The sequence below is a fragment of the Phyllostomus hastatus genome, unplaced genomic scaffold, assembly GCF_019186645.2.
Source record: "Phyllostomus hastatus isolate PE091 unplaced genomic scaffold, TTU_PhHast_1.1 phas_scaffold_39, whole genome shotgun sequence".
Classification (NCBI taxonomy): domain Eukaryota; kingdom Metazoa; phylum Chordata; class Mammalia; order Chiroptera; family Phyllostomidae; genus Phyllostomus; species Phyllostomus hastatus.
In genome coordinates this window covers 31025674-31046498 of record NW_025334028.1, presented here as the reverse complement: position 1 = coordinate 31046498, position 20825 = coordinate 31025674, and the positions used below count along the sequence as shown (strand labels likewise).

Genomic DNA, 20825 nt, shown 5'->3' with positions numbered 1-20825 from the left:
CTCACATGTTTCGACGAACGTCCGCAGCCAAGATGGATACTGCTGGCCGGTATCCTCCACAGTTGGAACCCAGGTACCAGGCTTCAATCCAGTACTCTTTCCTGCTTAGGTCTGACTTGTCCTATGTCAAGATGTTACCATCTTCATTATATTTATGTAACTGATTTTAATTCCACTTCCCTCAAAACACTGTTCATTTTTCCTACACTCTCTGCATCTTTTTATGTAAACCAGGGCCTGGGCTGAGCATCACTATTTGTAGACATGAAATGTAATATGACCTAACAGAAAATGAGAGACTGTGAATTAAGCTTGGTGACATAACCACTATTCTGTACCACCACTGGAAACGATAAATAAGTTAGCATTTTATCAAACCTGTCGAAGACTATAAACAACGGCATGTGGTAAGTGTGGGGATCTGAATGTCAGCAGGGTGTGAATGTTTGAACAGCTAAACTTTCCCACATCAAAACTTGTGGCATTTATTTTTAGTGCAATTCAGCGAGAGGAAAGTGCATAAAAAAAACATCATTTCTAAGGACTACAACCCCAAAGACAGCTAACAGGTCACAAGAAACCAACTGGAACCTCCAACTTCTCAACCTGGGGATTAGGAGGGGATCTTCAGCAGTTACACAGGAGCCCAGAATGTTCAAAGCCTAGTAAGGATTTTTATTAGTGACTACCAAGAACCAGGACCTCCATGGCTCAAAGTTCAGTTACAAAAAAGCAGGCTTTGACTGAAGTGGGTGGCAGACAGAGGCTATTTCACAATGAGCCCTTTGTCATCTGCTCTTGAGTCTGTGGGAGTGGCTCCACACAAGTCAGTGGGAAAAGAAAAGGACTGTCTTCTGCAGGCCTTGGGGCAAAGGCTATGGGAACTAGCTAATACATAACTGATGCTGACAACCTGATTAACGAGAAACCTTAGTCTTCTCCCGGGCCCACTCTGCCACCTACCCTCACCAGCACAGGTTCCTGCTCTAAATCTGCAGACAGACTGAAGGCTCACAGAACAAAGAGTGAAAAGGGAGCTCTGACCCAAGCCGGGTGGCCCAGTTGGTCAGAGCGTCATCCTGGACACCAAAGGGTTGTGGGTTTGATTCCTGGTCAGGCCACATGCCTAGGTTGTGGGTTGTGTCTCTTGTCGGGGCATGTAAGGGAGGCAACTGAGGATGTTTCTCTTTCACCTCTCTCTCTAAAATCAATAAACATATTCTCAGTGAGGATTTTAAAAAATTAAAAAGAAAGAAAAGGGAGCTCTGGATCTTCAGGATTCAGTGACCCCATGAGAAAAGAACACTGACTTAAACTGATGGGCCTGATGGCAGAAAGCCTGATGCCTCCGCACACCGCCCCTACCGGAGGCCCTGAGGGGACTCACATGCTACTGCCGCTCAAGGGGCCGGCATAAATGATATTGTGGGTCTTATGAAGCGCAGAAAGTTTTATTTCACTCAAAAAGACTGCCCTCATTTCTTTTTCTCAATTATGATACTTAAAAGGGCACACACGTACTTCTTGAGCCATCGTACCCTTCTTCTCAGCTTATTCATGAGTGTCAAGATTCAGGGCAGGTGAGGCAGAAAAATGCCAGGTGGTTCAGAAATAATACGTTCAGAAACAGGAGCTAGGAAATGTAAATTTAAATCTTAATTCTGTAAAGCACACTCTGGGGCTCAATTTTGCTTCCTGAAAATTGTGAATGAAGATGGCCACCCTAGAACCTGAGTGGCAGAAATGTGTCATCCAAAGCAGAAATAGCCCCTACCTGGCCTTCATATCAACTGCATTCTCATTATCAAGCCAAAAAGAGGCCTGCTCCCAAGTTCTCAGGATAGTAACTGAGACTAGCAGGTTCTACACAATTGGTTTTTTTTGACAGGACTTCTCAGAGGATTTAATGTGCTGTTACACATTTTGATTCTCCAAGAAGGTGGGTGGTGAATAGCATCGGAAGAGTAATAGCCAACATTTGCATGTTATCTCCAGGGTCACACATGGAAAGCATTATTTCAGTTCATTGGGTAAACTACAGGAGGTAGGGGCTCTCAGCATCTTCATTTTACAGAAGAAGAAACAAATTTAGAACAATTAATTGCCATAGTCACATAATAATACCAATACGCACCAATAATAACAAAGTGGAGGTTTGAAGCCCTGTCTTTCTGATTACAGATTCTAGCTTTTCGACACCATGCTACTTGTCACAAACTGAATTCGCCCGAAGTTCTTACTGTTCAGCGACTCGTAGTTCAACTCTGTCAAGGAACCCCGTTCAGGAAACCCTGTTCTCGCAATGTTCGCCATCAGGCCAGATTCTCTGTACCTGTGTTCCGGGAACTGATTAGAAAGTGGGTCTCCTTAAGTGGATTCCTATAATTTCATCACCTGGATAATTTTATATCTGATTCTGTAATATAGTGCATCCCAATTCAATGTGTTCCCTGACTAATGGCCCCTTTCTCCGTCTTCAAAACTAGCAGCGTATCCTCTTCAAATCTCTCCCGGCTTCCTTTGCCTTCTTCCTCCTTTGATGTTTTTTCCTTCCTCTTACAAAGACATTTAGGATCCACCTAGGCAATCCAGGAGAATCATCCCATTTCAGATGGCATTTGGGAAGTCCCTTTTACCATGTAAGGTAATATTGACAGGCTCCAGAAACTAAGACGCAGACATATTCAGGGCCCACACTCAACCTACCACAGCTAAAGACGTTCAGCACCTCTTCATGGACTTATTTACCATCTGTACATCCTCTTTCGTGAAGTATGTGCTTAAATCCTTTGCCCACTTTTAAGTAGATTATTTATTTTCTTGCTGTTGCAATTGAGAAGATTTTTTAAAACTATATTTTGGCTACAAGCCCTTTGTCAGATGTGTAATTGGCACATGTTTTCTCCCAACATGCAGCTGTCTTTTCATCCTCTGACATTGCCTTTGGCAGAGCAAACGTTTTCATTCTGATGAGGTACATGTATCAATTTTTTGTTTATATCATGCTTTTGGTGTCATTCCTAAGAACTCTTTACTTAACCCCAGGAAACAAAGATTCCTCTTATGTTTTCTTCTAAAAGTTTTAGAGTTTTACATCTTCAATTTAGATCCATGATGCACCTTGAGTCAATCTTTGTACAAGGTGCACAGTTCAGGTTGAGGTTCATCATTTTGCTCATGGATTCTTAACTGACCCAACACCATTAACTGAAAAGACTGTCCTTTCCCACTGAATTGCTTTTGCACTTTCATCAAAGACCAAGTGACCGTATTTGCATAAGTTCACTTCTGGACATTCTAGTCCAACTCATTAATTTATGTGTTTTTCTCTTGGCTAATGCCACAGTTCACATAACTTTTTAAAAAACTCATATTAATGCAGTTTGGAACAACAGTGAGCCATGTGTTAAGGTTCCTGTGCTATAGGGAATTTTTCATCTTAAGTAAACATGTTTGAATATTCCTTACCTTGTCAGAATAAATTATGCTCAATTTTACTTAAAGACTACTGCTACCAGACTAAAATACTCTTGCCAGCCTTAAAGTATTAGTTTCCCAGATGGTACACACACACACACACACACACACACACACACACACACAACAAGACTCTGAAATCCGTCTTCTGAGTTTTGCCACTACATTCCCTACTCTCTGCTGGACGTGTCTAGTTGGACAGGCCCCCAGCCCCCAAAGTCCCTCTGCATGTCAGAAATTGAGATGGAAACTACCTTTTTGTTAGTTTTCATTTATTGAAAAGATTGAATGTGACATAGGAATTTAACGATTTGATCAAAATTCCATATGTTTTGATATTTTTAGTCATTGATAGATGTCATAGACAAAAAAGATATTTCACAATTATATCTGCATCAAATGAAAAAATGCTTCACTGGCTGTATGTATAAAAATCACAAAATATACTCTTTAATTAAATCCATCAATTATTCACAAATTTTGTTGAATTAGACTAGCAAATTTCTATCTTCCTACATTTTAATTGGTAAATGCAAACTAACCAGGAGGTATTGTATTTTATATTTTTATTTTTATTTATTTATTTATTTTAAAAATCACTTTAATTCATCTCTCTCACATTACAAGCTGTTGGCCAGGCAGTGGAATGTGCCAGGCTTTACATTATAACACTGAGCCTATAATTGCTGGTATCAAGATATACATCTGTGCCACCATAAAAAACTGTGTCTGCTGCCCTTCATGTCTTACATCAGGTATAAAAATATTGATTTTAATATGAAATTAATATTATTTAACAATATATTATTTAATACTATATAACACACATAATATATTATTTAATAATATATTAAATATTTAACAATATATTAAATTTATTTAAATAATATTTAAATACTTAGTAATATATTAAATCATAATATTATTTAAATAATAAATATCTACACCCTTGTCCTTCCCCAACACGAACACTCAGGGGTCCGCGCCCTGGACAGCAGGGCCGGCCCACACGATGTCTGTGCACAGGGAAGCCCCTGGGACCTGGGAGTGCAGGACTACACGAGGTGAAGGAGACAGCTAAAAACTCACGGCCTGTTGTTGCACCTTAAGGGGCCCCAGCTTTATAGGCACCCAAAAGACAAGAAACTCTGATCCAAAATTTTCAGGAAAAAAGAAACCCTGAAAATTTAAGAGCCCTTGTCCTCCCGGAGAGAGGACAGGCTAGGTATAAGGCATCTGGGGGCCTCAGGCCTGGGGCTCTCTAGGAAGCGCCCAGCTCCTCAGTGCCCCCCACCCCCGTGTCTGCCCTGGAGACTAGGTCCTGACCTGGAACTTAAGTACAAGGAATAAAATTAAAAGTACAGTATACAAGATTATGTAAGGAAGAAATTTAGATTACACTCATACAATTTTTATCATCTTGTTGAGTAAAAAGTTACTTAAACTATTTCCTTTGCGTGTAAATGAAGATTCGAAGTCTTGCTAGGCACAGACGTCTGCAACTGCATCAAAGCACAATATAGAGATTTACGATGAAACAAAGCTTCAAGCTGAAGAAGCACCAGGATGCACCCTCAGGGATCTTGGCCCAGGAGGCGCACCTCAAGCCAGGGGTGGGGAGAATCACACAGTTGATTAAAGAGAGGGTCGGGATGTCCGCAGACTCTATTCCTGCCGTGCCAGGCACATGACCCCTACAGGAGGCTGTCTGCTCAGTCCCCAAACCCATGAGCATTTGCTACTGCAAGAAGGCACTGCCAGAGCAGTCGGTTTTAAGGCACCAGAAAGCTGATGGAGGTTTGGGACCACCTACCCCGCAGGCTGCAGAAGACACAGGCCAAGGGCCAGGGAGGAGCAGGAATACTGTCCACGGGTCACAAAGAACCTGGAACTGGCACCCTAACTCCCCACGTGAGCAAGGTGAATTAGATTTAATTTTTTGAAAAAACAGGTAAACTGATTTCTCTTTAAAAAAAATTAAATCTCTGATCTTTTAAGGTTACTTAAGCTGCTTTTAAAGAGGCTATTTTATGGAATGATGGGAGCTGTCACCAGGACCTTCCGGCAGGCGGGTCCTTGGTGGTGGGGCCTAGATGGTGGACTGGGGGAAGGACACCCGTAGGTGGTGGTTCTCACCCAGACTGGTCGATAAACTCCTGGATGGCCTCCTCCACTGAATCCATCTGGATCAGCGCCATCCACCAGACCCTATGGAAGAACCTGAACCCTTTGACAGCTCTGCTGTAGCTATAGAAGAAGGTCTTCTCGTCATCCTCAGATTTGGAGGGCGGGATATTGCAGAGGTACAGGGTGGCTGAGGGTGGGAAAATGTTCTGGAAGTTCTTGGAGCTTGGCTTCCTGAAGCAGTGCCGGGGTGAGTTCCTATAGCTGCGTGTTCTGGTGCCTAGAGAGTGTTAAGCCCACCGGCTTCCCATGCAGATTGTGCTTGTTGAGGTGGCTCGTGTCCACCTGGGCCTGGCTCCCATTGGCCATCTGCACCAGGGCATTTTCCTTTTTATTGAACACAGTCTTCACCTGCTGCACATTAACATGCACACTGAGAAGAATAAACAGGCTTTGGGATGTAACCATCACAGGGTTGAGGCTGCTGACCAGCGGGACAGAATTTCCAGCCCCTACCAGGCCAGGGATGGCGATCCGCTGCTGCCACCAACAGGATGGCCAGAGGGGCCCAGGCCCCTTGCACATTGGGAACAGAAAGGTGTGCAGCTTGAAGAATGGCAGAGGAGGGAAGGAAACCAGCTCCTGCACAGGGAGAGGCTGACATTACACCAGGTGCACTGAAGGTGGAGGCCATGGTCTGGTCCAGCAAGAGATAGCTGTCACCGGAGGCTTGGTGTAGCCTGTTCTCATCCTTGTTGCACTTGAGAGTTGAGGCTGATGAGCTTGGAAAAGTTGATGCAGAGTGTGCAGCAAGTGTTATGTGTTTCATATGTTTTTTTAAATAGATTAAAAGAGACAAAAATTCTCTACCTGGAAGTTTTAAAAATAGTTTGGAAAATTCTATTTACAGGGTTTTAAAAAAATACTGTACACCTGAGAGTTTTTAAAAGATGATATGTCAACTTTGTTAAACAACCTAATCTCATAACAATGGAAACATTTCCAACATCTGTTTCCAACTGTTCTCTTCGCACACAAATTTCTCACAATCCACAGTCACTTTCTCATTCACTGTTAGAATATCACCTTCAACTTGGAGAGAGTTCTGCTGCTCTATTTTTTGAAAAGCATACTAGTGATACCTATTTGTTATCACAAAAAAAGGCCCAAAATATTGAAACACTTCTGCTTTTTAAAAAAGAAAACCCTGTAATATTTGATTGTTCTCTTGAGTGCTTTGATTCTAGATACCCTGTGGGAAGCATGTGGGACAAATATTTCCATGGTTGTCCCATCTGATATAAAGCATTGTAAAGAATCCGGTCTATTCTTGTTTTTATAGGAGTGATGACAGCAATAGCTCCCATTGCACTTCATGCAATTCCATTTTCAACTTCCTTCCTGCACTGCTTCCCTGCAAGACTGCAGCCAACTGCATTCTAGGGCCCATTATGAGCTCCCCTGAGAGCCCTTCTGTTGATGTTTCAGTGAGTGCAGTGGCCCATCACCACTGCATTCATAATACATTTGTTAGTATGTAAAGAAGTCATTGACTGTGGAGAAAATTTCTTCTCTGATGCATTTTTTAAAACTGGCTGATGAAAAAGTGTCACAGGCAAATAGGAGAGTGGCTAAGATCACCAGCCAGCACTGGGCACAAACTGTGCCCATGTTGACTCTTTACTGGCTTTACTGCTTACTAGCTGAGTGACTGGAGGGGTTCAGGCAAGTCACCCGAAGATGTGTCTCTGTGGTATGTAGATTATTTTTGAGCTAAAGGCAACTGAAACCCTGCAGGCTCAAAGGAAACTCTGCCTCTTCTTAACTACCTAGAAGAATTTGAATTAGGGGCCTTGCCCATAATAAGAAATGATCATAAATGACCTTTTCTGACCTATCTATACGGCAGGGCAAGCTACTAATTACAGAACATCTGCTCTTCTTATTTTCCTGCAATTACCCTCTGAAACCCAAGGTGACTTACCTCATCCCAGCTCAGGATGTCACACAGATCCCATTGTAACTTTCTGGCTCTAAACCTGTCATGTATGCGGGTTCCCGTGCACGTGCAATTACATTTTATTTTCTCTTGTAGATCTGTCTCATGTCAATTTGATTTTTCAGCCAGCTAAAAGAACCAGAAGAAGGAAGAGGCATTTTTCCCCCTTTCCCTATAGATTCAGCTCATTATTTCACCTCTCTGAGCATCAGTTCCTTCACCTTAACACAAAGCTGATGTAGTACTCATCTCATAGGATTACTATGAAGACTAAATAAATTAACTCATGCCAAGTGCTTAGAATATTTTCACATCAATGTTAACTTAGGTTTTAGAAAATACTATAAAAAGATATGTTAGTGAACACCTTTATTTTCACTCAGCTGTACAATTTTTCTAATGCCTATTTCTCGAAAATTTTAGTAATGCTTTTTGTGAAGTTTTCAATAGTATTTGCTGACAAAAGAACACATTTGAATCTGTTGTCATGTGGTTTCCCACATATTCTTTTAGTGATGTTTGGCCATAGCAGGAAGCGAAAGGAACACATGTTTTGCTAACAGTACAAGGCTTTTCCATTTTTGTTATAATGTCAGAAGCCTCAAGAGAGCCTTCTCACTTTTTATCATAGTAAATGTAGTCTTAAATGTCATAACTTTGAACACAGCTGTAAAAATCATAAAAGTTGTTTTCACATTCTGAATACGTACTTTTCAACAGCTTGCTTGTCCTGGTGGCTTCCGATTACCATTAACTAACAGTTTGAGGCAAATTTTAAACTTCTTGTGAGGTTCCTTACTACTAATAATCAACATAAGTCCATTTTTAAAGCTGTCTTTCTATTAATTTTTCTTTTTTGTCAACTCTAGAGAGATTTACATTGTTTTTGCCTCTTACGCAATTAGTCAACAAAGAGCTTATTCTAAGAATAAGAGAAGTGTCAGTGTTGTCCTCCCCTTACTGTTTGTTCTCTTGGACTCGCATTGTTGGCTGCAATCTTTAGTTCCTTTGCAAGAAGGGTTTTAAGCCACTTTTTGGATTTTGTAAGAGTTAGTTTTGCTAAATCCAACTGGTGCATGGTTGTAATTCATCAGGTAAACTGCAGCACAGCCCACACCTCTGAGCCAGGAACCTTCCTGTCCCCTCAGGATACCGTGGGCATCTGGTTCAGTGATGTTAGCACTGTCCATCCAAACACTTAATTGACGTTGAATAAAATTTATATAATTGATTTGAATTAATATATTGATATAATTTTTGCATATGGATTTCTCAGTACTACTTACAAGATGTTTTCAACATAAAGAACTAGATATACCTGGCTGGCGTAGCTCAGTGGATTGAACGCGGGCTGCGGACCAAAGCATTGCAGGTTTGATTCCCAGTCAGGGCACATGCCTGGGTTGCAGGCCACGGCCCCCAGCAACTGCACATTGATGTTTCTCTCTCTCTTTCTCCCTCCCTTCCCTCTCTAGAAATAAACAAATAAAATCTTTTAAAAAAGAACTAGATATAGTAAGATACTTTCTTTTATTTGTATTTTATTTCATCTTGATTGTATATTTTCCATTACTATTTAGTCCCTTATACACCCATCCCCCCAGCAATCAAGACTTTCCTAACTTAATATTATTAATACTTTTCAGTAGAAAGGGCTAATCATTACATGGGTGGGCTTTCATCAATCTACCATAGGAGGTGACATGTGTGTGATAAATTTTATAAAATAAGAGCCCAGGGTCCTGAGTTCTAGATCTTATAGGATCCTGATGGTTTGCTTCATCTCTCTGGATCTCAACGCATCATCTGTAACATGAGGCAGATGGGTTAGATGATCTTGAAAGTCCTTCATGAACTAACACTTAAGTCAATTCCTAACCTGCCTGTCTCACTAAATTCGATAGTTTCTTTGTGGCATTTTGTAAAGCCTAAGCTAATGGTAAATTCATAAATAGACGCTATTCACCCTAACTCCTACTTTCTGTGAAATATTTCCTTCTCTCTGCTTCTCTAAACTTCAAATACCAAGTCAGTAGGGTCAATATGAGCTCTGCTAAAGAAAAAAAAAACCTATAATGCAAAGCAAACCACCCCCTTGAAGAGACACTAAAAGCTCAACTCTCTGAAGGAAGCCTAAAAAAATTAATAAATTTATTAAATCTGTAAAAAATTTCTTAGAGGTTCAAAATTGGGTGAGAGTTTCATTTGTAATTGACATATTATCTTCTCCTTTTACTAACTTTACAATAATGTTGCTCAAACTAAAAGGTTAAACAAGTATTTGCCTATGAATACCACATTCTGAGTGTTCCTACACAAATAAACAACAACAACAAAAACCCAACAAATTAAGCATTGTTGGAGTTTAGATGTTTCCTGAATTCAATTCCATTGTTCTCATTACTTCTACCTTGACCAGTGCTGAATTCTGTGTTCCAGCTGTGTGTTTAGCTATATAAGTATCAAGAAAAACTATGCCATCTAATTTTCTTGAAATGTTGAGAACAAATGTGACAAATAGTAAGAATAATTACTTAGAAAAAATAATTAAGTGAAGATTTTTGTGCCACAGTTTATCATCAAGGATAATAACAGCGTGTCTGAAAACTGTATAATTCTACTAGCCAATGTCACCCCAATGGTAAATAAATAAATAGATAAATGAATAAATAAATAAATAAAGATAATAACAAGTGACAGAGAACACCCTGGGTAAGATGATTGTTAGGACTTGCCTTATCCCAAGAAACCAACTTTACATTTCTCTAAGCATCATTGAAAATTTGCAAAGTAGGGTTAGAAAACTTACAAAAAGCAAAGGTGTTTTTAATGTCTCAGTTTATAGAGTTTGGTGGAGAATAACAGCTAATATTTACTGGGAACTTGCTGTGTCAGGAAAGATTCTAAGTACTTCATATGAATTAATTTATTTAGTCTTCATAACATTCTTACAAAGTAAGTACCAGCAGCTCACATCAGCTATATAACTGGACCTTATTAATTTCAAATGCTGAGGCCTCGCACCACCTGCTAGGCGCAGTGCATTGACTGAGGGTGAGAGGACGCTTTCATGCAAAGGTGACAAGCAAGTGTGACATTAGAACCACTTGTCCAAAACTGCCCCACTTTTTTCCTGTGACAATATCAATCCACTTATGTATAGCACCAACCACAATTTACTGTTTAAAATTTATCCTTTGTTTCAAAAAATGGCATTTCATCCTGTCTGCTGGAGGTAAAACCTGGTCATTTCATGTACATCAACATAGCTTATGTTACAGAAAGACATCCATTCACAATGTGCTTCTGTTTAAAAGCTTTCTGTTCCAGAAGATAAAACAGGGGTAGGCAAATGGAAGTTTACATGTAAGTACATGAAACACAGTTTATCCTTGTTTCCTTCCTTCCCTCCTTCCTTCCTTCCTTCCTTCCTTCTTTTCTTGTATTATTTATTAACCTCCTTCTTCCCACCTCTGTATATCAATATTGAAAGACAGTCACCTATCTATCATTCTCTCTTGAATATTGTCAACCAAGAAATATAAGTTTCAGTCAATTTTTCAGATCTGTTTTCAAACCTAAGCCTTTGATCCACTTGGAGTTTTTAAAATTCTCAATGATGGTCCTTAAATCTGAAAGATATATATTTCCACATACTAGGTCAATTAACATTAATAACAGTAACCATTACAACTTCCCTGCACAACAAGGAGAGTTTAAATTCCTTTGTACTGAAAATTTATAATAAACAGAATAATCCTGTGCTTCAGAGGAAGGCAGAAAACACCAGAAGATCCCTGATAGCTTCTGTCTCTGAGTATGTTTTTTAATTTCATAAGGGAAGCGCTCCAAATACACAGGATTGGTGTCAGCAGCCATATATTATGACAGTGTTGAGTTTCACTGATCTTTTGTCTCTGATCTGTTTATATAAGAATGGAGTCTATGGAAGATCATTCTCTAAGCATTAGAAATTTTAACCAGAAGAGTGTTGAAGTATATGAGATAAAACACTGTTTCTCCACTGACAGACCATGTGCTGAAGGACAAGGCAGCTGCCATGGTGTTGTTAGGGCTATCCGTGTCCTAGCGACCATTGACTCGTGAAAAGAACCACCTCATGATGACATCCACTTCCTACACACAAAGCTAGTCTGTAGCACCGTGACAGGCTGTTCTGAGTGGAAGAAGGTGGTAGGTCTTTCCTCTGAAAGGCTTTTTCTCTCCTGCCACAGAGAGGCAGGTTTGCAAATCAGTGCACACCATGGATCACTGTCACAGAAGTCTGCTGGGTCTCAAATGCCTTCACAGTCACACAAATTCCAGTGCACTGAGTATCCTTGGAAATACTCAGAAACCCTGGACACAGAGACATTAGTATGGTTGACCAAGTTTAGGAGAATCAGAAAATCAAGGTCATAAGCGAGAACAGACTCACACACCAATTCAAACTCCAGGTTTAGAAAGAAGGTCAAAGGTGATGAGAGCAGAAGAGTCTACCTTATATTTAGCTGAACGACTGAACTTTCTATACACTACTAATTTGCAGCATCAAAGGCAAGCTTTAAATGACAACATAAAGGAAAAAACTCCGAAAGAAAGACATTCACATGCATTATTCCAAAATTGCCGTCAAAGGATAGTAACATTGTCCATATAAGATAAAATAGAAATGTCTTTTCAAATATAGTGAGATCTTTTAAGAAGTGTAAATGTCTCTTCTGTTTGATGTAACTTTTTTCTTTTTCTATTGCTGACAAAAACATTGCTAATTCTTTGAGGCCCGGATCTTGGTCATACCTTGTTGTGGGCCCCAGCAAGTGTGACAGCTGGGGCCAGGACTGGAATGGTCTGCTGCAAAGCCACTAGTAACATTCCTGTTCATAGAGAATCTATGCAAAATGAATCTGCATTCTTGGTTCACGTAAAACCCGGTAATATTTCCTTCATGGTGAACACTGTTATCTTTCTGGATAAAGCATTGATGCGAGGGCAAGGAAGAAATTGACAATGGGGACAATTACTTTTCCATGGTCAAGGTTTTCGTCATTTTGTTGCTGTTTTTGTTTTGTTGCTATTTTTCCTGGTTCCTTCTTAAAATTAATTCTAATTCTAACATTAGAAACTATAACATAATTAAACAAACATTTTGTTCCCTAGCTCTAGGATTTCTCAAATTTGGAGTAATAATGAAACTAAAGTCAACATTACGCTGCTTTGTAGAATTTGAGAATTTCTTGAAAAATATTTAGAAATTCTTTGAAAGAAAGTACCTTCTTTAAAACTAACCTGGACATTCTGAAAAACTTCTCCAGTGCAATAGTTTCCAACTGGTGAGGTTGGTTATTGAGTCTTTAAATTTTTTTGTTCACAACAAGTTTACAAAAACTACCTCATTAAAATAATTGCTGAAACTCCTTAGATCAGGTAATTTACACATATTGGAAAGTTACTAGTTTCTTCTCCTACCTTTCTCCACTATAATCAAAGTGACTAAAAGGTTAAGGACGTTGAACAGACTTAAGAATGCTTATTTTCCAAGTAAGAAATTTTTGTTGCCTTTTGTCTGAAGGCTAATGTTTGGTTTTTTAACTATCTGGGTTTAGGGAAAACGTATAAATTAATCTAAATAAACTGGTAGAGAAATCTACCGAGTCAATGAAAAAAATAAGAGAGGGCATATAGTGAGCAATTCGCAGTCCAAACAATTCAATACCCCTAGTAGTCAACCACTGACTGAAGAATACTCTGCCTCTCTCATCGTCTCCCATTAGTGGTTCTCATCTGACCTCCTCCACCTCTGGCCACACCACCGTGAGGCCACAGTGCTTCTGGAAGACGGTCCCTCTCACCTGCCATTCTTTGTACCATTTCACCTAAAACATGGGTCTGGCCTCCTCATTTTCCTCAGTACAGGATCAATCTCTAATTTTCAACAAGACCCTCTTTAAGGAATGAACAATACAGAGAATACCTTACAATCTCTGGGCAACACCAGATCTATGACAGTCTATTTTGATGTCAGTGCCTTACCTCACTTCTGACCTGTGTGCAGGAGGCCAAAGAAAGCCTCCCTACCCGCAGCATTCCTTCATAGCCTGAGCATACAGGAAAATTCCCCAGGTGGTGGGGAATCTGGATAATTCCCCACCACCTGGCACCTACCTTTGAAAAGCTTTGCTTCTGTCTTAAAATTAACATTCTCCCATTATGGAGAGAAAAAGAAAAAATTGGTTTAAAACCAGGTGGACAGAATTTTCTTCCAAGAAACAATGGTTTTGTTTATTAAAACACTTCAGTATGCTATTTTGTAATTTTTAGGTTTTCTTTTTTTATTTAGAAAAGAGGCCCAGAATCTAATCAGGAAAACAGAATTGGAGGAGGAGGAAAGAATCTAAAATGTTCTGTATGTGTGTAGGTCATCTGAAACAGATCAAGGGGGTCCAGAAAGAGGGCTCGGTGTAGGTCAACCTCACCAAGGTCAGCCAAGAAGGCAGAAGGCTGGCACCCGAGAGAGATGGCTGGTAAGTCTTCCCACAGAGAACAATCACTTAAAATTTAAGAACAAAAATGAATTAAGAACAAGAATGAAAAATAGTTTTAGTTGTTTGATGTGCTGGATCAGGGTGTGGCCAGGATTTTTTTTTTTTTGGCCCCAAACTTTCAGTTAAAATCTGACCCCTCACGATTCATAGCACTGGCTCTTTAGAGAAGTGAACCAGGGTGGTGTCAGCATGAGGTTGGGAAGTGTGGGAAGGGATGGCACAGGGCGGAAGCAAGGCACATAAAAGATCAGCAATTCAGTGGAAGAACCAGCAGGAACACAAGAGCTTCCCCTTTTATGTCAGCATTCCCACATCCAAAAATCCTTCGTCTTAGGAGAGACACAGGGTTTCCTCAGGACACAGCATGAAGGCACAGGCCATTTTTCTTTTAAAATCCTAAGATACGGTGACTCCAGCACCAAGGAGCCTGGAATTTCTGAAACTGCAGCCCATCTTTAGGAGTGTGGTCTCTCCTTCTAGTCCTTGTGAAAGACTCTCAGAGAGTCTTTCTCCCATTTTATTTCTTCCATTTTATTTCTTCCATTATACACTCTGAGAAAAGTCATTCCCTATGAAGAACTCCCCTTTACTTAGGAAAAAGAAGAAAGAAAAGTCAATCTTTTTGCTTATCTCTTCTGGCCTAAGTGAAAGGAGCTAACAGCTGAGAAAGATAAAGCATTTATTCCATCATTTTATTATTTCTCTAGAACAGTCTCTCCCAAGTAGAATGTGTACCACTCACTGACTGCAAGAAGGTTCACTATTGAATGGAAGGAAAATATTAGAAATATTATGTGTAGTGTAATATTCATAATAGTAGTATACATAACATGTAACTGATAAATAAACATACATTGAGAGCATATGTGTCCATATTTTAACTTTTTATAGATGGAATGGAGTTTGGAGACTACTAATATAAAAATAAAAAACATTAATACTAAACAAGAAATTATTTCAAATGGATATTCATAAAGGCAAGTTTTAAACCAAAGTACTCATTCATTATTTTAAGGGGAAACGATCAATTATTTGCTCTACTTTGAACACAAAGAATTCTCACCGTCTGACTCCTAAATTGAATGTCGTATATTTGAAAACTCCCAAGTAGCTCCAAAATAGAAATTCATTTAAAGAATTGTTTTATAGGCCCTCAACATCTTCTAAAAATTTTAGAGAAATAGGTTCCAAATATAAAGCAAAATATATATGAAATATAAATGATCACTTTCAAGTGTCTTGTTTTCGCTGTTGTTGTCAAATAAAATTATTACTAGTAAGAAAGCTACAAGCATATTTAGTTTGCAGTCAGTGGAATTTTTTATCAGTTGATGTCCCAGAAAGGCAAACAATGGGGCTGCAGTCCCACAAGGATACTTACTCAAGTCGGTTTGATAAGTGTTTGTATTTTTAATAAACATTACTTCTAGCTATAAAAATACAAGCTATGAATGTTAAAATTATCTTGACTACAATTTTTAATATTGCAAAACTATCTCAGAATTGTCAATGTGGTATTTTCCAAGTATAAAAATAGTTCAATTATTATAGAGGAAACCAAGCCACATGTGGAAAATACTTGTACAATTACCACCAGTAAAAATTATTTTAACAATGATAAAAATGCTAATGGTAGCTAAGGCTTCCCGAGTGCCTATTAGATTCCAGGCTCTGTTTTATGCACTCTACACGTGCTAACTTAGTGGTCTGAAACCGAGGCTGCCCATTATACCTGTCAGAATCACCAAGGGAAAATAACAAAGAAAATGATGCTTGGATTCCACCCCTGGAAGAGACTCTGACCCAGACGTGTTACAGTCAGTATTTAACTAATTATTAATAGGAAACGGGAACAAAGGGACTGAAACACTGAGCTTAATACTGGGGAGCATAAGCCTGTTTGATCCACCAGGAAGCTACAGCTTCACACCCCAGGGGATCAATCAGGGCACTCCTCCACCAAGGGGATTAACACTCCTGCCTTCCTCTCTCGGGTACTGGATTGTTGGGGGGCTCAGGGAAGGTGCTGGACCACAAGGCCTGTCAGCTGGCTAACCTAGTGCCCCACAATCCCTCCTGCAGCCAGCTCTCTGAGGCGTGGCCTGTACTTCTCCTTCACCCTTTATTTTACCAAGAAAGTTCATACAAATAATGCAGGTAGAGACAGCAAACAGGAACAGTTCCTTTTTTCACCTGTTATTTCTCCTCCAGGGCAAATAGACTTAGTTCCGAAGCTACTTGCCAGCAGTTTTCTTTATTGCTCTTCTTGCCTACTGTAGCTCAAACAGAAGCTGACAGAATACTCAGATGATTATTTTTTATAAAAGCAGGAGGACCAGGGAGGGGGGTAATGAAAAGAAAACCCAATTCTGTGTTATCGCTTGGTTTATTCGGCTAGCAGTCACATGAGTGACAACCTTGCATAAAGTTACCTGAATCTTGTCAGACCACAAAGCATTCTTTCTGCTGGGTCAGGCAGGCCAGAGGCGGTCTGTCTCAATGCCAAGGGCAAGAAATAAGGCAAGCAGAACTTACTGGTGGAGGGGGTGATGATGGCACCATATCTATTTAAAAAGGAGAAATAATATCCTCTGAAATGCAAGGGGCACAGGGTATGACCCAGGCAGTTATCAGCTAACATGAGACTCGGAGTGTAAAGTAGGTGGTTTAAACCAGTGACACGCAAGGATCAAGGGAGCAAAGAGGCAGAGTCACAAAGTGGCATCCAGACATTCCACACCACGTGAGGTCTCTGCCATGTCATTGCACTGTTCAAATGAAGCATCTGAGGGTGTGACGGGATCAAAGAACTTTAGCCAAGACGTGGAGCCAAGAGGACATTTACTGAGCACAGCCTGTTAGCCTCTGTGCTAGGGGCATTTCACGTGGTATCTCATGTGATCCCTGCAACAGTCCCGAAAGAGGAGGTGTTATTATTCCCCACAGTATTCCAGTATAACTCAAGTATTAAGTGGGTAGCACGGATTTGAAATGAGATGTATTTGCTTCTAAAACCTGTGTTTCTACCACTCTGACACAATCCCCTTAACTCCCTGTCTCTGCCCTGGCCTTCAAGTTTATCTGGGGCATACAGCCCCATAAGGGCACTTCTGAGCCACCAGCAGGCGTGGTGGGGAGCACAAGCTCACTTTCGAGCGGGAATTGGGTTGTTCCCAGAGACTCTAAAGCTATGTGTAAAAGTTCATTTCTATGGAGTTTTTTTCCCTCTCAAGTTCTGTTCCTTGGGTGGCTCCCACCATCTCCCCTCATGTCCCATGCAAATGGCAGTCATTGGCCACCTACTCTCGGGACAGTTCACCCAGCCCAGGGAGGGTCCAGTCCGTTTGACACATCTGTGTCCAAAAGTTTTTACTTCTGCTTCCAAAAGCTGAGCAACGGGCTCAGAAGGTCATTTTTGTCTCTAGTCACTCCCTTTTGTTGCTATTCTCTAAAACTCTGTGAAGAGCAGGTCAAGGAAAGCCTCCTCATTCATTCAGCAAGACTTTGCTGAGTACCTAACACAAACGTGGAAATGTTTCCGGTGCTGTGGCCATAGAGATTGTGAGAATTTAGCCCTTTCTTCCGATACCCTCGGGTTCTGCCCACCCGGTCCGTTCTAACAGCCAGTAAGGCACTAGACAAGCTCTAGGGCATGGCCTGGAGACAGAGTCCTGAGATTCAGAGCAAGGACACCTGACTTCCTCCCTGGTGACTTCCTTCATGCGGAGCCAGGGCAGGAGCCCAGTGCCAGCAGTCTGGCTCAGAACACTCAGAACACCCTGGCTCAGAGTCTTCACTCCCACTGCTCGGTGCTGTCCTCCAGAGATTTTTCTCCTGGACACTTGACTGTGATTTCCTCAGTTTACCTCTTGTGGAGAGCCAGATCCCTTCTCAAAAGGGCAAAATGACAAGAAAGGACTGTCAGGACAGTTCACACTCTGTAACCGGATAGAAATGGCTGCCATAAAAATGGATCAAAAGTGAGAGAGAGAAAAGTTTATTCAGGCAATGCTCTCAAGCGAATTTTTATTTTGCATTCTCCTGAATGCTTATTATTCCTTCTCCTGAATTAAAAGCCCACTTAATGTGGGAGGGGCATGTGGCATATTGTCATTTCTTAGCAGTTGTCCAAGTTACAATGCACCTGTTACTGAAAACCTGGAGCAGGGTCAGAGCTTCAGAAGGGGAAGAAGGGGAGGGCAGGGCAGGAGGTGTAAGGTGAAACGTGGTTTGGCTTTCAGAATAGAATCACGTTTGTTCCCAATTCTCATCCATTTTTTTCACTGATTTTTTTAGCAACTTTTCAGTCCTCATACACAGTTATTAGAGAGTGTTTTTCTTTATGCCTTAAGGAGAGACAGTTTTTAAAAAAGCACCATCTGTTTCCCCAGCTTCCAATAAAAAGCTGATCAACTAAGTGTTTAGTTACTACTTATGTCATAATAAAGACATGAAAAGAAATGTTCATCTAGTTTAAAATGAAACACATTTACCCCCACACAGTCTGAGAACCAAGAATTTTTATAGCTGGTAGCAGAGTAGCTCTAACAGCCAGTAAGAAACTACACAAACATTAGAAAACAAAAATTAAGCAAATATACACTCCCAAAGACAAATCAGAAAAAAATACCCAACTTTACAAGACAAAATGAACAGGTAGCTAAGGGCAGTTCCAGCAAGACGTGAATTCACTTTAGTGGAATTACTTACCCGCACAAGGAGAATCCCCATCTCCCGAGGGGCAGTTCCGGGGCTGCAGTGCTGAGAGACTAACAAAACTGAATTTCAAAGCTACTGGCAACAGAATGACAAGGAAGAACAGCATGATCTTGACGGGCTTGCACTTTCAATAGAAAATAACTTGACTTTGGTGGAGCATAGCAAGGTGTGTGTGTCCGACCCCAGGCACGCTCACCGGGCTTGGCCTGTGGCCCTGGGGCATTTTTTTCTGGGCCCTTTGCTGTCGCCCTCCACCTCCTTCTGCTTCAACTCAAGACAGTGTCCAAATGCAACCTGAAAAGGACACTCTAGGAAAGATTTCTTTATCTAAGTTTTTGGGAAACTAGTAAGAAATACCTGACATCCTTATGATACATTTCGAAATTTAACCTGCATACTCTGGAGGCTGACTTCACTGTGACAGACGGAGAGAGTAGCGGTAAAGGCTCGAGGGAGAGAAAAAAAAAAAGGAAAGAATTGGTGGAAAGTTCCAACCACGACCCTTGATGTAGCTGAAAGAAGAAATATGAAGATCCGATTCCTCCCCAAACACAGTTTCTCTTTTTGAAAAGTGGAATGACTCCCCTTTCCTTTTTAAAGCCCTTTTGGCTCCACCTCCTCTTCCTTTAGTGACACTTGAGTGAGCCTCTGTTTGCAAATGCGAATGCAGGCAATTCCACCCCACAGGAAAGCAGGGCCGGCTGCCAAAGAAGAGATAACTGGCTACTCACCATAAATATTCTGGGCAGAACCAGGGAGAGAGCAATTAGGGCGCCGTGGAGTTGCTCCTCGTGTTCTGCAGGTACCTGCTGAATGTTAGCTGTGTTTTAGTATCTTGAAGGATGGAGACAAAGTTAAACCACGGTGTACAATCCGTGGTGAGCAACACTGCTGATAATTCAGTCTTACAGTAATTGATCCTTCACCTGAGCAATATGACAGAAAATTTACCTTCAGTTCATTCTTTGAACTAAATGTCAACACTGGTGCTCATTCCTGGAGCGTAATCTTTTTTCTCTCGCCTGTGTATTTTATAGCGGAATTTGAAAGATTATTCTTTCCAAATCAAAGGGAAATCCCTGGAGCCAAATGAAGAGGAACAGTGTGCACAGACACCTTTTCTTTCAGCACGTGCCTAAAAAAATATCATGAGGGGCCAGGAGAGCAGGGAAAGGAGTGGGTTGTTATTATAGAACCGTGTTGGAAAAAATAAGCTAATAGTGCAAAATCTGGGAAGCAGTGGGAATCCAGCAGAGCTGACTGCTGTTCCTTCCTGAACGGTGTAGGCTATCTTCTCACACAGTGACAGAAAATAAAAGTCTGAAGTATTGATTCGCTGTCTCCTTGACCTCTCTCTACTCGGAGCAGCAATAGCACTTATTTCTTCAGAAGTACACCCAGGACCCCAAAACATCCAGCTCAGGCAGACTGTTTACACCAGATCTGATGAACAATGGAAGTTTCTACCAGTTTACTTCATCCTGGAAAACAGCCTGTCATTTAAGTTGCCCAGAGGTAGCATTCCAAGTGTTGGTCAAAATGTATAGAGCGATAATCACAGAAATAACAGTTGTACCAGTGAACACCCGTCATGGAGGAAAACGGGAACTAGTCCAAGACTTCTATTCATATTTAATTCGGTCCTCATCATTCCTCAAATACTGGGGTCACTTTTCTGAAACAGCTAAAGTCAGGATTTCTCTGATTTCAGCTGGCCTCTGCCAGGCAGCTTCCAACCCTCACAGGAGAAACAGACCCTGGGGGCAGCAGAAGTCCTGTGGGGGCGGGGGGGGGGGGCACATGGAATATTTATTCCATTGCTTTCTGGACCTCACTCAGACTCAAGACTCAGAATGAGTGTCCTACAAATAAACTGTCCTACATTATTACCCTTGCTAATAACCTTCCCCTTAAGCAACATTCACTGCCAGTTTTACAGGTGACAGCAATAGAAGTGGCTT

At 40.8% G+C, this 20825-nt stretch overlaps 1 protein-coding gene and 1 pseudogene across 2 annotated transcripts in view; both read right to left on the bottom strand.

Annotated features, from left to right (window-relative positions):
• Positions 1–19424, bottom strand: part of EGF (epidermal growth factor) — a 90023-nt gene extending 70599 nt beyond the window's left edge. For both annotated transcript variants that reach the window (XM_045820289.1, XM_045820290.1), the window contains exon 1: positions 18856–19424. In XM_045820289.1, coding sequence (XP_045676245.1) covers positions 18856–18970 — 115 coding nt within the window. In that variant the 5' untranslated portion in view covers positions 18971–19424. The remainder of the gene's footprint in view (positions 1–18855) is intronic.
• On the bottom strand, positions 5466–8678 carry LOC123806703 (annotated as a pseudogene).
• Positions 19425–20825: the final 1401 nt, after the last annotated feature.